The sequence below is a fragment of the Drosophila arizonae genome, chromosome X (genome assembly GCF_054131065.1).
Source record: "Drosophila arizonae isolate 15081-1271.41 chromosome X, UAZ_ARI_1.0, whole genome shotgun sequence".
NCBI classification, from domain to species: Eukaryota; Metazoa; Arthropoda; class Insecta; order Diptera; family Drosophilidae; genus Drosophila; species Drosophila arizonae.
In genome coordinates this window covers 32,102,052-32,117,468 of record NC_142927.1, presented here as the reverse complement: position 1 = coordinate 32,117,468, position 15,417 = coordinate 32,102,052, and the positions used below count along the sequence as shown (strand labels likewise).

Sequence of the window (15,417 nt, the reverse complement as noted above, 5' to 3'; positions counted from 1 at the left end):
AAAGTGGCATGTCAGTGGGAATTCCAATGATGGCAACACAGAGAGAAGAGCATTTTCCAATCCTGATTTACTGTCATCAATTCTTGATTTTGACTGTGACATTTTAAAAAACTTTTAGACTATATTAATAACGATTAATTGCGAGTACGATATAGACTCAGAAAAGTTTAAAGCTTTCTGTGCTAAAGTTTTTGTGGTTTATCTGAAAAAGTATCCTTGGTACCCCATGTTGCCCACTGTTCACAAAGTTTTAGTACATGCCCATGTATAAATAATAATAGACAAGTGCATAGTTCCCGTAGGCTGCCTTGGGGAACATGCATCGGAATCCCGAAATAAAATATACAAGCGCGACAGAAAAGCCCACTCAAGAAAATGTAGTCGACTAGATAACATCACGTCGACGTCTTCAACAGATCATAGATAGTTCTGATCCATTTTTATCTAGTATCTACTTAAAGCAACGACCAAACTCAATAAAAAGAAAGACGAGGTCAAAAGAAGTAATATTATTGTTAATAGCACGACATTTTGAAATGCAGTCCAGCAATACTGATCCAGGAGAAGATGAAAAAGAAGATGAAGATTATGAAGAACAGGATGGACTTGAAGTTATTGCTTCAGAAGATGAATATTTTGAACTTCAAGAGAACTGAGTATCTTTTATAAGACTTATGTAAAAAACTTGTTTGTTTTAGTTTTTTTTAATGTTTCTTAATTTTTAGATCACCAGCCAAGGGAGATAAATGCCTAAATGAATTAATTTCAGTAAAAGGTTTTTTTATACTCATTCACGAAAGTGAAATTTGGGACAAATACTCGCGTATATCTCTGATTTATAAAGTGTTAAAATGTTCTCTATGTGTCCACTAGGGGCGTGGCAAATCGGAAAATGCATTTTCCGATATGCCATAAATCATATTAGTTGAGGAACTAGAATGCTGAAATTTGGTATGTAGGTCCGCGTCGACCACCAAAAATCACGAGCTATGGCGGATATAAAAACTCTAGTCGAGAGTGCTCGACTACGAGATCCCCTGAACCCTTGGAGCAATAGATATTTCAATAATTTTTCGCGTCTTTCAGCTTACACAAGAAACACGCACACACACACGCGCACGTACGCACACACAGGCATACATACACACACACGCATACAGACACAAACGCATACACACACTCACATACACACACACATACACAAACACAGACATACACATGCACAAACACATACACAAACACATACACACACAAGCACCCACGCATAAACACGCATGGGCTGTAGTGTGCGCTTACTATGAGAACTTAATTGTTTAATAACTTTTTTTATGGACGTACGATCTTCATGGAACTTAGATTTAGATTATGATTATAACATATCCATGCATGTAATTGCCAAAGCACAAGTCTCTAGTATTTGAAATACGCTTTTTACAGAAGTGAGGGTGAGGGGGTGAATTTAGAGGTGGGGGGTAAATTTTAACAAAAACCGAAATTGTATAAATTGCATATAAGCATACATCTCTATGTGTCCACTAGGGGCGTGGCAAATCGGAAAATGCATTTTCCGATATGCCATAAATCATATTAGTTGAGGAACTAGAATGCTGAAATTTGGTATGTAGGTCCGCGTCGACAACCAAAAATCACGAGCTATGGCGGATATATCTCCGCCCATTGGGGCGTGGCAAACCGGATAAAACTGTATCTACAAGAGTTTTACAGCTAGGACCCTGAAACGTCAGCTACAGTTATGATTCTATAAAGTCTGAAGGCAAAAATTTATGTCTACGCCCATTAGAGGCATGACAAATCGGACCTGAATATATAGTGATTTTTGGAATTCGGCAATATTTTGGACACTTTTGATGCCAGAGAACTCAAATTTCGTATATATACTCAGGCTGATCACCCAAGACTAAAAAGCTTTGTCGGATATATGTCCGCCCACAGGGGGCGTGGCAAACCACAAAAGTTTATATCTCCTGAAGTATAATAGCTAACAGCTTCAAATTTAGGTAGTTAAGTTACCAGTAACCTCCTCTACCGATGACCCAAAAATAATTTTTAACGCCTGACTGCAACGTTCTTACTTGCTTTTAATTCTTATTTATGAATTTTCATAAAATTATGATTTTTTTCAATTTTAATTTCAATTTTTTAATGCCACTTGTATGACAGCCATTTGAAAAAGTGCTCCAAATTTCATAAGACTAAGTAGAACATCAAAGAAACATAAAAAAAATTAATACATACATACACACACACGCATACAGACACAAACGCATACACACACTCACATACACACACACATACACAAACACATACACACACAAGCACCCACGCATAAACACGCATGGGCTGTAGTGTGCGCTTACTATGAGAACTTTATTGCTTAATAACTTTTTTTATGGACGTACGATCTTCATGAAACTTTCAGATTATGATTATGATTATAACATATCCATGCATGTAATTGCCAAAGCACAAGTCTCTAGTATTTGAAATACGCCTTTTACAAATGTGAGGGTGTGGGGGGTGAATATAGGGGTGGGGGTTTAATTTTAACAAAAACCGAAATTGTATAAATTGCATATAAGCATACATAAAAATTTGGAGACTCTAGCAATAAAGGTGTAGAAGATATAATTTTACAATTGGTATTCGATAAGGTTTTTTATCGATAAAAAAGATCGGGATGAGTTATCGATTTTTAATGAAGTCTCTAGCTCTTATATCTTCTGAAATCGACGCGTTCAAACATACGGACAGACGGACAGACGGACAGGGCCAAATCGACTCAGCTCGTCGCCCTGATCGAGAATATATATACTTTGTAGGGTCTGCCACGCCTCCTTCTCCCTGTTACATACATTTCAACAAAAACATTATACCCTGATTTCCCATTGAAAATGGGTTCAGGGTATAAAAAAATTGTGTTTATCTTTGATTTAAAAGAAAACACGTAAGAATGCTACAGTCGAGACTGCTCGACTAGGAGATACCCTGAAGCTGATATTCTACTCATTCTGCACTTTTTTTATGCACACGTGCATACATACTGGAGAGCTGCATGGCCGAACTCATAACCTAGCAAAATAGAGTGCACTCGAATTGAGACTGAGTGAGTGAGTGATAGGCATAGAATGTGCTGACAGTGTGGGAGATCGCATGGACTCAATATCTCATATCTCACTGCCACTAGTAAAGATTGAGAATAAATAAGATGTAAAGAGGAATACAACAGTTAACCAAAGCATTTCGGCGTCGAGGCACTCGAGTCAACACTTCGTATTTGCTCGGCTCCGTCGCTTGAGGCTCGAGCAGCAGTGTTGCCAATTTTTGTTGAACAAAAAAAGCTATTTTTAGTGGGAAGATACTTTAAAAAAAAGCCGAAATTTTGAAAAAAAAAATTGAAAAAAGCTGATGTTTTTTGCTTTGATTTGATTGATATTTAAATATATTTTTATCAACTTATAATCATGGCATCATTTCTTCAACCACCGCAAGACGTATCTGTGAAGTTTTATAATATATATGTTTTACCTGATGCTTGAAATTGAGTTAAGCATCACAGTATTGATCTGACGAAAAATGTTACCCACTTGGGCATTGGCAAAGAAAGCAATGCTAAAGTGGCCAAGTTCCTAAATTTCTTATATCCTATCCAACCCTTAAAACATGCTTCTCAACTCAAAACTTTGTAGCGTCTTGAGTAGTTTCCTAATGAATTGGGTGGATGTTCTTATATTGGAGTTCAATACTATCAATGTTCTCCAAAAATATATATGCATGAAAAGGAATCAACATTTTTCACTCTTTGAAAATTTGTCGGCAACCTTAAACCACTAACCAGAGAACACATAGACTAGACATGTAGAACAAACTTTTTCAACACCGAAAAAATGCGCTGAAGAGATCTGACAACTTCGTATTTGGTCGGCTCGGTCTTCTGAGGCTCAAGCAGTGAAAATAAGGCACGACAAAATCAGTGTGCTGCGACTGCTGCCACGAAATGCACGCATTACCAAATGAAGCACGGCTATGCGCTCTTTTTCCCTTACTCACTCTCTCCCTCTCTTTATGCTCTCTGTATGGTCTCTCGAATAGCAGCAGCGCATAGAAATTGAAAATTGTTCGCGACGATCCCAGCTCTTTCCTTTTGAATGAAGGGTATACCGAAGCATTTGTCACGCTCATGCAAACAATATGTAAGCGTTTCGATGGTTATTCGTGGGAAGGGTATGAAAGCGTTGATACGCATAAAGAATATGATTTTGCGACGGGCAAGCACACACACACTTGCAGTCTCTGGAAACATGTGTGAGCATTTGTGGCCTGTGTGCGTAACATTTGCTGTCTGAGCAAATTGTAATGCCCAAAATTTACCGTTGATTGGCCTTTGAATGAGCACATACATTTGCATACATATGTGTATGTATGTATGAGATGGGATAATAATTGTCTGGCGATTCAGTAGTTTGTCAATTTTGTATTGTTTGAATTGTAGAGTGACTGTCAAATGAGCCTTTATGACTTAATCAGTAATTTTGGCAGTAAAGATCATTGTGCCACTGGTTGCTTGGTGTTACGGATATTTACGTACATTTATATACTAATTTATCTAATCAGATATATATACATATATATAATTATAATTAAATATTTTATTCAAATTTCAACCGAAAAAATTTTATCGGGGTACACTTATTTGTTTATTAAATGCTTTACAATATATTGGCTAGTGGACTATAAAAACTTGAAATGAAATACGCATGTCGAAATTACTGATTAAGTCATAAAGGATCAAGCAAGGGACTGCAAGTGTGTATGTGCATGCCTGCATGCGTGAAAACACTAACATTTTGTATGAGCACAGCAAACGCTTTTAAGATTTCGGTATACCCTTCACTCAAAAGGAAAGAGTGAGAGAGAGCCTAAAATCGCGGCAGAGGGCGCAGCGCACTGATTCTGTCGTGCCTTATTTTTATACCCTGAACCCATTTTCAATGGGAAATCAGGGTATATTGTTTTTGTTGAAATGTATGTAACAGGCAAAGGGAGGCATGGCAGACCCCATAAAGTACATGTATTCTTGATCAGGGCGACGAGCAGAGTTGATTTAGCTTTGTCCGTCTGTCCGTCCGTCCGTCTGTCCGTATGTTTGAACGCGTCGATCTCAGAAGATATAAGAGCTAGAGACTTCAAATTTTTTTTCCTAGGTCCGTGTAAAGCACGCGCATATCGAGTTTTGCTTTAAATATCGATAAATTGCCGTGTTATTTTGTTATCGAAAACCAGTAATAAAGTTATATCTCCTACATCTTTAAAGCTAGAGTCTCCAAATTTGTTATGTATACTTATATGCATTTTATACAATTTTTGTCAAAATTCACCCCCCACCCCTAATTCACCCCCTCACCCTCACATTTGTAAAAGGCGTATTTCAAATACTAGACTTGTCCTTTGGCAAATACATACATATCCATGATATAATCACAATCTGAAAGTTTCATGAAGAAAGTACATCCATAAGAAAAGTTATTGAACAATTAAGTTCCCCTAGTAAGCCACCACTGCAGCGAATGAGTGCTTATGCGTGCGTGCGTATCTCTGTGTGTGTGTGCGTGTGTGTGTGTATGATGTGTGAGCATATGCCTGTGTGTGTGTGTGAGTGTGTGCGCGTGTGTGTCCCTTGTGTAAGCAGAAAGACGCGAAAAATGATTGAAACAGCTATTGGTCGAAGGGTTCAGGGGATCTCGTAGTCGGGCACTCTTGACTAGAGCTTTCTTACTTGTTTTTTTTTTTAGACTCATTCACGAAAGTGAAATGAGTATATTGGTTTTGTGCAATGTCCGTCTTGCAGTCCATCCGTCTGTCCGTCTGTCCGTATGAACGCAATCTATTTCGGCGCTATTGAAGCTAGAGACTTGAAATTTGGAACACATACTCGTGTATATCTCCGATTTATAAAGTGTTAAAATTTTCCCGATCCGCCCACTGGGGGCGGAAATGCATTTTCCGATATACTAGATATCATGTTTGTTGAAGAGCTAGAAAGCTGAAATTGTGAATGTAGGTCCGCGCCGATCACCCAAGATCACAAGCTATGGCGGATATATCTCCGCCCATTAGGGGCGTGGCAAATCGGATAAAACTGTATCTCCTAAAGTTAAAAACCTGGATGCTGAAATTTTGCATGTAAGCTGATGTTTTGATTCTATGAATATAGGTGAAAAAATTATATATCTACGCCCACTAGGGGCGTGGCAAATCGGACCTGAAGATATAGTGATTTTTCGAATTCTGCTATATTTTAGGCACTATTGATGCTAGAGACCTGAAATTTTGTATATATACGCGGGTTGACCACCCACGTCCAACGAGCTATGGTAGATATATGTCCGCCTATAGGGGGCGTGGCAAACCGCAAAAGTTTATATCTCCTACAGTTTAAGAGCTAGAAACAAATTTGGATAGTTAAGTTACTGGTGGCCTCCTCTATCGATGCCCCAAAAATAATTTTTAAGCCTCTTTAGGGGAGTGGCATATCGAAAAATACCCTGTAATTTTCACATTTTTTGAGCGTAAGAATTCAAATTTTGCATTTAGGTAACCGGTTGCTCGTTCTAAAAACTGGCTAAAATTGAGCAGTCTACGGCCACTAAGGGCGTGGCAATCGGCACGGAAGGAAACCTTTTGTATAAAATTAATAAAATATAAAAAAGCTAAAATAACAAAAATTTGCAATTTACAAAAAAGTGTTTTCAGCGGGATTTGAACTCGCACCCAACCCAAACAGCATGTTTGTCAAAATAGCTAAAATAAAGATCGCCGGCGCTTCAGCCTACAGCACCACCGCGTCGTTTCGATCAAGAGTAGTTAAAACGAAATCACATTATTGTTATGACGCCGCATAGCAAAGAAAAGCCAGTGTAGCGGCTGGAAATTCAAAAACAATGCAAAGACTAATCAATCACAGCGAGATTCTTAGAATATGCTAGAGTACGCATTTATGTGTACATACATACACACATACAAATGAGCGCGTGTATAAGGCTGGAATGCTTGATGCTATGCGTGCAGGCTTACATATATAATTATATATACATATGTATGTATTTGCGTATATGTATTTGAGGGCTATTTAAGAAGAAACAAATTTGAACTTATAAAATTATTCGACTAAGAAAATGAAAAGTATTAAGTGCCATTCAGTCAAGCTCGCACCTTCCCAATAAAATATCTATTTTATAAAAAACGAATTATGTATGAAAAAATAAAAAAAAATAACACAGTAAAGGTTCGAACCTCCCCTACTCTAACATTACTTGCGTCGCCCTTAGCACCCGCGCCACTGCTTTGCTCGAGCAATCAGTTGCTAAAATAGAATAGCTTAATAAGAGAGCGTCATCAGACAAAACTACAGTAACGGCTAGAAAGTCCAGAAATCAATCGAAATTCTAAGAATGTGAGGAAAGGCGCGCTTCTGTCTGTACGCATAGAATAGACGATGAGTGTGTGCACAAGCATAGGAAAATTGCGCTGATCTGCTGTTAGCTTGAAGCCGGTATCCAATGTATGGATATAAATATATAATAAAAATCAAAATTGTATAAATTATATATGTATGTAATTTGAATGCAATAGCTATCGATGATTTTCCAATTTTAATGGCATCATGCCATCATGTTTTTTGCTGCGCACTAGACTTGAAAATTGCACTATATACTCTGGTTGACAGCGTTTGGGCTGTGAATGAGTCTTCTGCTATCGGTATCGCCCGATTGCAACGTTCTTACTTGTTTTTTTTTTTTTTGCTCTCGCTATTGCTCTGATTTTGAACGGCTATGTAGCATAGCAGAGAGCACACTTCTGCTCTGCTCCATAGCATAGAACATCGGAGCAAAGAGCAATAGGAACAAGTAAGAAAGCTCTAGTCGAGACTGCTCGACTACGAGATCCCCTGAACCCTTGGAGTGCTAGCTATTTCAATAATTTTTCGCGTCTTTCAGCTTACACAAAAAACACACACACATACACAAACACATATACACACATACACAAACACATACACACACAAGCACCCACGCATAAACACGCATGGGCTGCAGTGTGCGCTTACTATGAGAACTTAATTGTTTAATAACTTTTTTTGTGGACGTACGATCTTCATGAAACTTTCAGATTATTATTATAACATGAATATGCATGTAATTGCCAAAGCACAAGTCTCTAGTATTTGAAATACGCTTTTTACAAAAGTGAGGGTGAGGGGGTGAATTTAGAGGTGGGGGTAAATTTTAACAAAAACCGAAATTGTATAAATTGCATATAAGCATATATAAAAAATTTGAAGACTCTAGCAATAAAGGTGTAGAAGATATAATTTTAAAACTGGTTTTCGATAAGGTTTTTTATCGATAAAAAAAGATCGGGATGAGTTATCGATTTTTAATGATAAACTCGATATCCGCGCTGTAATTACGAACATTTTACAAAAAATTTGAAGTCTCTAGCTCTTATATCTTCGGAAATCGACGCGTTCAAACATACGGACAGACGGACAGACGGACAGACAGACAGACGGACAGGGCCAAATCAACTCAGCTCGTCACCCTGATCAAGAATATATATACTTTGTGGGGTCTGCCACGCCTCCTTCTGCCTGTTACATACATTTCAACAAAACCATTATACCCTGATTTCCCATTTTCAATGGGTTCAGGGTATAACAAGTAAGAAAGCTCTAGTCGAGACTGCTCGACTACGAGATCCCCTGAACCCTTGGAGCAATAGATATTTCAATAATTTTTCGCGTCTTTCAGCTTACACAAGAAACACGCACACACACACACACAGGCACGTACGCACACACAGGCATACATACACACACACGCATACAGACACACACACACACGCATACATACACAAACGCATACACACACACATACACATACACGCACACATACACCCACGCATAAACACGCATGGGCTGCAGTGTGCGCTTACTATGAGAACTTTATTGCTTAATAACTTTTTTTATGGACGTACGATCTTCATGAAACTTTCAGATTATGATTATAACATGAATATGCATGTAATTGCCAAAGCACAAGTCTCTAGTATTTGAAATACGCTTTTTACAAAAGTGAGGGTGAGGGGGTGAATTTAAGGGTGGGGGGTAAATTTTAACAAAAACCGAAATTGTATAAATTGCATGTAAGCATACATTAAAAATTTGGAGACTCTAGCAATAAAGGTGTAGAAGATATAATTTTATAACTGGTTTTCGATAAGGTTTTTTATCGATAAAAAAAGGTCGGGATGAGTTATCGATTTTTAATGATAAACTTGATATGCGCGCTGTAATTACGGACATTTAAAAAAAAATTTGAAGTCTCTAGCTCTTATATCTTCTGAAATCGACGCGTTCATACATACGGACAGACGGACGGACGGACAGACGGACAGACGGACAGACAGACGGACAGGGCCAAATCAACTCAGCTCGTCGCCCTGATCAAGAATATATATACTTTGTGGGGTCTGCCACGCCTCCTTCTGCCTGTTACATACATTTCAACAAAACCATTATACCCTGATTTCCCATTGAAAATGGGTTCAGGGTATAAAAACAAAAAATTTGCGATCCGTTATTTGTAGTTGTAGCAATAGCACAAGCGAGATGAGAGCAGAGCAAATGAAAAAATTTTTTTTGCTACTGCTACGGAGCATTTGCATGCTTTTCTCTTTTCCTTTTCTGTTGCTTTCGTAGTTGCTCTCGTAGCTGCTCTCATATTTGCTTCCATAGCAGCTCTGTACGAAATATTGCCCTTTAAGACGTTAATTTCAAATCGACTCAGCTCGTCACCCTGATCAAGAATATATATACTTTGTGGGGTCGGCCTTCTCCTACTGCCTGTTACATACATTTCACCAAAACCATTATACCCTGATTTCCCATTTTCAATGGGTTCAGGGTATAAATATCTAACATATTTCTCATATGTATATTCAGAAATTGCCAATTTTACGTTAGTTCTGATCAATTGTCTAACAAGTAAAGTCTTATTCATTTGGATTGTGCGGATAACTTACAGATTCTGATACTTGCTCGAATCGCAGTCATTGTCCAACAGTCCGTTTGTATTTGCGCTCTTTACCATTTGAACCAAAATGGGTGTCAGCTCGCCCTCCAGGGCGAGCAGGCCCTTAGCAAAAGCAGCTGCGGTCATTTGCACTCGTCCTTCGTCCGAAGCATAAATCTTGAGGTCGTGACGAAAAGTTGAGTGCAAACTAAAAATATGAAAACGGCATTTGTAATTTAGGGCATAGAAGCATTTGAAATTTGGTGACAGTTAGAACATACCGTAACAAACCCAGACCCTGGGTTCCTGAATAATCCGAACGCCCCTGACCGCCCGGATACATACAACGGAATATGCGACCCAATTCTTCAGCCTGAATGCGACCTGCAGGCGTTAGTTCGCCACCCCATTTAAGGATGAGAACCAGCGACGGTTCGGCGGGTGTTTCGGCTGGAATGGATAGGACTTAGCGTGTGGTTAGATTAGTTAACAAAAGAGACAAGTACCTACCATCATCAGAGCTGGAGCCACGGGGTCGACCCTTCGGTTGATACTTCATCTGCACCTTGCGATTAATACCCGAGAAATGGCCATACATTTCAAGAACATTCTTTAACTGCTCCAGCTTACTCTCCTTCTCCTCAATTTCCGCGTGCGCCTTCGTGTGTATCTCGCTGAGCAAAAATCGTGCAATATCCAGTATCTCTTGCAGTTGCTTAGGTCTCTTAAGCTTCACATGACCCACCTTGTACCCATCATATTTTTCAAATATCTCAAAAAATCTGCAAGAGTAACAATCACGGAACGCAAATAAAAGCTATGAATTTAAAAAATGGACGCACAAATAAATTTCTAAAATAGACAAGATAAAACGGATAAACTTTTATTTGCAATTGATTTAAATTTATTTTTAATTATTTAAATTCATGTATATGATAAAATACAAATTATTATTCGCAAATTTTTAAATAACAAGTAAGAAAGCTCTAGTCGAGACTACTCGACTACGAGATCCCCTGAACCCTTGGAGTAATAGCTATTTCAATAATTTTTCGCGACTTTCAGCTTACACAAGAAACACGCACACACACACACACACACACACACACACAAACAGGCATACATACACACGCATACATCCACACACACGCACACACACACAGGTCAGGGCGACGAGCTGAGTCGATTTGGACCTGTCCGTCTGTCTGTCCGTCCGTATGTATGAACGCGTCGATCTCAGAAGATATAAGAGCGCGAGAGTTGAAATAAAATATCGATAACTACTTTCGATATTTGATTATCGATCAAAAACCTTATCGAAAGCTAGTTATTTAATTATATCTCCTACACCTTTAGAGCTAGAGCTTCCAAACTTTATATGTAGACTTATATGTATTTTATATAATTTCGATTTTTGTTGTAATTTATCCCTCGTCCTTATATCCACCCCCTCACCCTCGCCTTTGTAAAAGGCGTATTTCAAGTACTAGAGACGTGTGCTTTGGAACGTACACACATATACACCATATGATTACACTCTGAAAGTTTCATTAAGATCGTATGTCTACAAAAGAAATTATTCGACAAATAAATTCTCATAATGTTGCCCACACTACAACGCAGCCCAAGCGCAGTCGCTGCTTACTGCGCAGTTAGCAGAGCGCGTTCTAATACCTGATTAGAATATCAGATTAGAGGGTTCAGGGTATCTCCTAGTCGAGCAGTGTCGACTAGAGTCTTCTTGCTTCGGGAAGCAAAGCAAAATCTGTGGAAGCTGCCTGCTGTGCTGTTCGGCAGTCGACAGTTTTTGCTCTAACTGCGACTGCGACTGTCGCCAGTGAACGCAGTTCGAAGCGCTGCGCTGCTGATCAAGAATTGTTTTTTGCTTTTGCTGCGACTGCGACTGTCGAAAATGCTCGCAGCAACAGTTCTAGCAATAACAGAACTGCGAAAACTGTTCGCAGTTTTTTAAACACTGAAAATAACAGAAAATAAAAAATAAAGAAGCGTAAAAACTATTTTTAGGTCATCGATAGAGGAAGTTACTAGTAACTTAACTATCTAAATTTGAAGCTTCTAGCTATTATACTTTAGGAGTTATCAACTTTTGCGGTTTGCCACGCCCCCTGTGTGCGGACATATACCCGACAAAACTTTTTGGTCTTGGGTGGTCAGCCCGAGTATATATACAAAATTGGAAGTCTCTGGCATCAATAGTGTCCAAAATATAACCGAATTCGAAAAATCACTATATCTTCAGGTCCGATTTGTCACGCCTCTAATGGGCGTAGACATAAATTGCCTTCAGACTTTATAGAATCATAACAGTAGCTGACGTGGCAAATTTCAGCGCTCTAGCTGTAAAGCTCTTGGAGATACAGTTTTATCCGATTTGCCATGCCCCCAATGGGCGTAGATATATCCGCCACAGCTCGTGATCTTGGGTGGTCGATGCGGATCTATATTCCAAATTTCAGCTTTCTAGCTCTTCAACAAATATTATTTCTGGCATATCGGAAAATGCATTTTCCGATTTGCCACGCCCCTAGTGGGCGGATCGGGAAAATTTTAACACTTTATAAATCAGAGATATACACGAGTATGTGCTCCAAATTTCAAGTCTCTAGCTTCAATAGCGCCGAAATAGATTGCGTTCATACGGACAGGCGGACAGCAAGACGGACATTGCACAAAACCCATATACTAATTCACTTTCGTGAATGAGCTGTTTTTAGTAGGAAGATACTTAAAAAAAAAAAACGGAAATTTTGAGAAAAAAATCGGACAAAAACGCTGATATTTTTTGCTTAGATTTAATTTCTTTACTTTACAAATTGCTCAGTATTTTGTCCATATTACCAATCATATTTAATTAAATTTTTAGCGACTTGTAGTCATTTTTGCCACTTGAGTTAAGCATATCAATATTCGTTGCATTGTGTAGTATGGGTTTCACAGTATTGGCCTGACTAAAAATCCGAATCCTTACAGATACCCTTTTCAACTCAAAATTTTGTAGTTTATTTAGTATTTTCCACTATTAGGTGAATATTTTATATATTTTTGTTCAATATTCAGATTTTATTAGAACATAAATTCTTGTGCTACATGCAATCAAATCATTTGCATAACTTCTTTTTAATTGCCTTATAAGCTCTGTTAGAAAATTAAAGTCCAGAATTCCCGCTGCCCCCTTATGGAATTTTTCCCGCGATTGGATTTTCAAAAAGGCCAGATTAGACGGAAAAGAACTGATTTCGCAACACTGCGTATTACACAAAAATATGTAAATTCAAAGAGCTTTTAATGTCGTCGTTATGTTAACATTCAAGAGTAAATTGTTGCTCTACGAGGTGAAATGTTATTTAGTTGTAGTTTAATTTCAAAAAGATTTTTTTTCTTATCTCTTGAACTTACAATTAATAAAATAAAACCAAATTTAGATTTGTGTAAACATAAAAATTATGATTTTATGCTAAATAATCAATCATTTTGACCGTACACTGTAAGCTATTTTGTGAAATAATCGAAATTTTAGCTACTTGGTCTAACTTACTTGGGATGTCGCACTTCGACCTTCATTTTCTGTTTGGGCGTGCGATCGCCATGGCGTATGACTGCCACCACGCAGCGCAACTCCATCATTTTGCCAAAAGTTGTGGGCACAATGGGAGGATCGTCTAATTGAAATGGCACAGACCAAGGTATGTGAAGGGTCGGTGTCAGCTCTCGCAATATCATGTTGCCCAATATTTTAGCGCAGTCATCGTAGTACTTATTAGAATTCTTTACGAAACTAAATCCGTTGACATCGCAGACATAGCTTTTGCCATTGGCGCGCAGCAAATCAAAGCCGCAAACAGTCTGTTTAAAGGCAAGGCACACCTTGCGCGAGATAAGCTTCTCCGAGTGATTGAGTATAACTGGATAGCGGATTTCTTTTCCTTCGCTATCGCGCTCTACTTTGCCATCGAGCGCTGGGCTTTTGCGTGCCTCCGCATGGGCATAGTCTGGGCCAACAGTGTAGACCTTCACATCAGTGCCTGAAAAGTATACTAAGTTGTAAAGGTAATGCTGGATTCAGTGCGTTCGACTGGCGGCCACTTTTTTCTTAAAGATTTTGACAATGAGAGCAGCGAGCAGCGATCGGCGAACGAGCGAGCGAGACGCACGAAAAATAGGTGATCAATTTTTTTGCTTTTAATTATGTGATGTGGGTATATTTTCATTAACAGCTCATTTGTAATTTCAGAACAGTAATTTCAGCTCTGAACGATCGATAATATCCGACCGTAAAATTCTGACTTATATTTTTATACCCTGAACCCATTACACATGGGAAATCAGGGTACAATGTTTTTTTTTTTTTTTTTTTTTTTTTTTTGAAGTGTATGTAACAGGCAGAAGTAGACGTGGCAGACCCCATAAAGTACATGGGCATTTCTCCAGAAAGGTCAACCACAGCCAAAACATTCAAAGTCAATGAAAGCATGTTTTGCTAATATATTTTTATGACTAATCCATCAAATTTAACTAATATAAACCACTTTTACATTTTATCATAATACATCACAAAGCCGAACAAGTGCAAAACTTCAGTTTTGAGCACTTCTATTGCACATTTTGTTCTTATTATTGAGACACTATGCAATGAAATATGATACTTCGAATTTTATTTATTTTATTATAATTAATGAATTAAATATATTGAAAATCATTTCTAATGCTTTTATTCATGTACAACTACTAAAATATTAAAAAAAAAATAAAATAAAAATAAACAAGTAAGAAGGCTCCAGTCGACACTCCTCAACTGGGAGATACCCTGAACCCTCCAAGCTGATATTATAATCATTTTTCACTTCTTTTATGCACACATGCATACACACGCATCCACACGAACGTATAATCACGCGCCCTGCTGACTCTCGAGACTGCTCTCGACTGGAGCTTTCTTACTTGTTTTGCTATATGGCGTCATAGCAATAATGCGATTTCGTTTTGGTTACTGTTGTTCGAAACGACGCGGTGTAGGCAGAAGCGCCGGCGATTCTTATTTTAGTTATTTTGACATGAACATGCTATTCGGTTTGGGTGCGAGTTCAAATCCCGCGGAAAACTTTTTTTTGTAAATTGTAAATTTTTGTTATTTTAGCTTCTTTTATATTTTTTAAATTTCATAAAAATGTTTCCTTCCGTACTATGAATGCCTATTAAGCCTATTTATGTGTACAAATACATAAATAGATGCCTGACGCATATAAATGCCGCAATATGGGCCCTATAAATGCCGATAGTCACGCCCCTAGTGGCCGTAGACTCCTCA

The 15,417-nt window shown here is 38.2% G+C and overlaps 1 protein-coding gene across 8 annotated transcripts in view; it reads right to left on the bottom strand.

Moving 5' to 3' along the window:
- Window positions 1-15,417, bottom strand: part of l(1)G0196 (inositol hexakisphosphate and diphosphoinositol-pentakisphosphate kinase) — a 67,639-nt gene that overhangs the window by 39,978 nt on the left and 12,244 nt on the right. For 4 of the 8 annotated variants that reach the window (XM_089474053.1, XM_089474054.1, XM_089474055.1 and 1 more), the window contains exons 4-7: window positions 13,648-14,146; window positions 10,602-10,873; window positions 10,373-10,556; window positions 10,102-10,299 (exon numbers count right to left, since the gene is read on the bottom strand). In XM_089474053.1, coding sequence (XP_089330179.1) covers window positions 10,102-10,299; window positions 10,373-10,556; window positions 10,602-10,873; window positions 13,648-14,146 — 1,153 coding nt within the window. Of the gene's footprint in view, window positions 1-10,101; window positions 10,300-10,372; window positions 10,569-10,601; window positions 10,874-13,647; window positions 14,147-15,417 lie in introns of those variants that run through there. The other 4 variants (XM_089474052.1, XM_089474057.1, XM_089474051.1 and 1 more) reach the window with 3 other exon arrangements.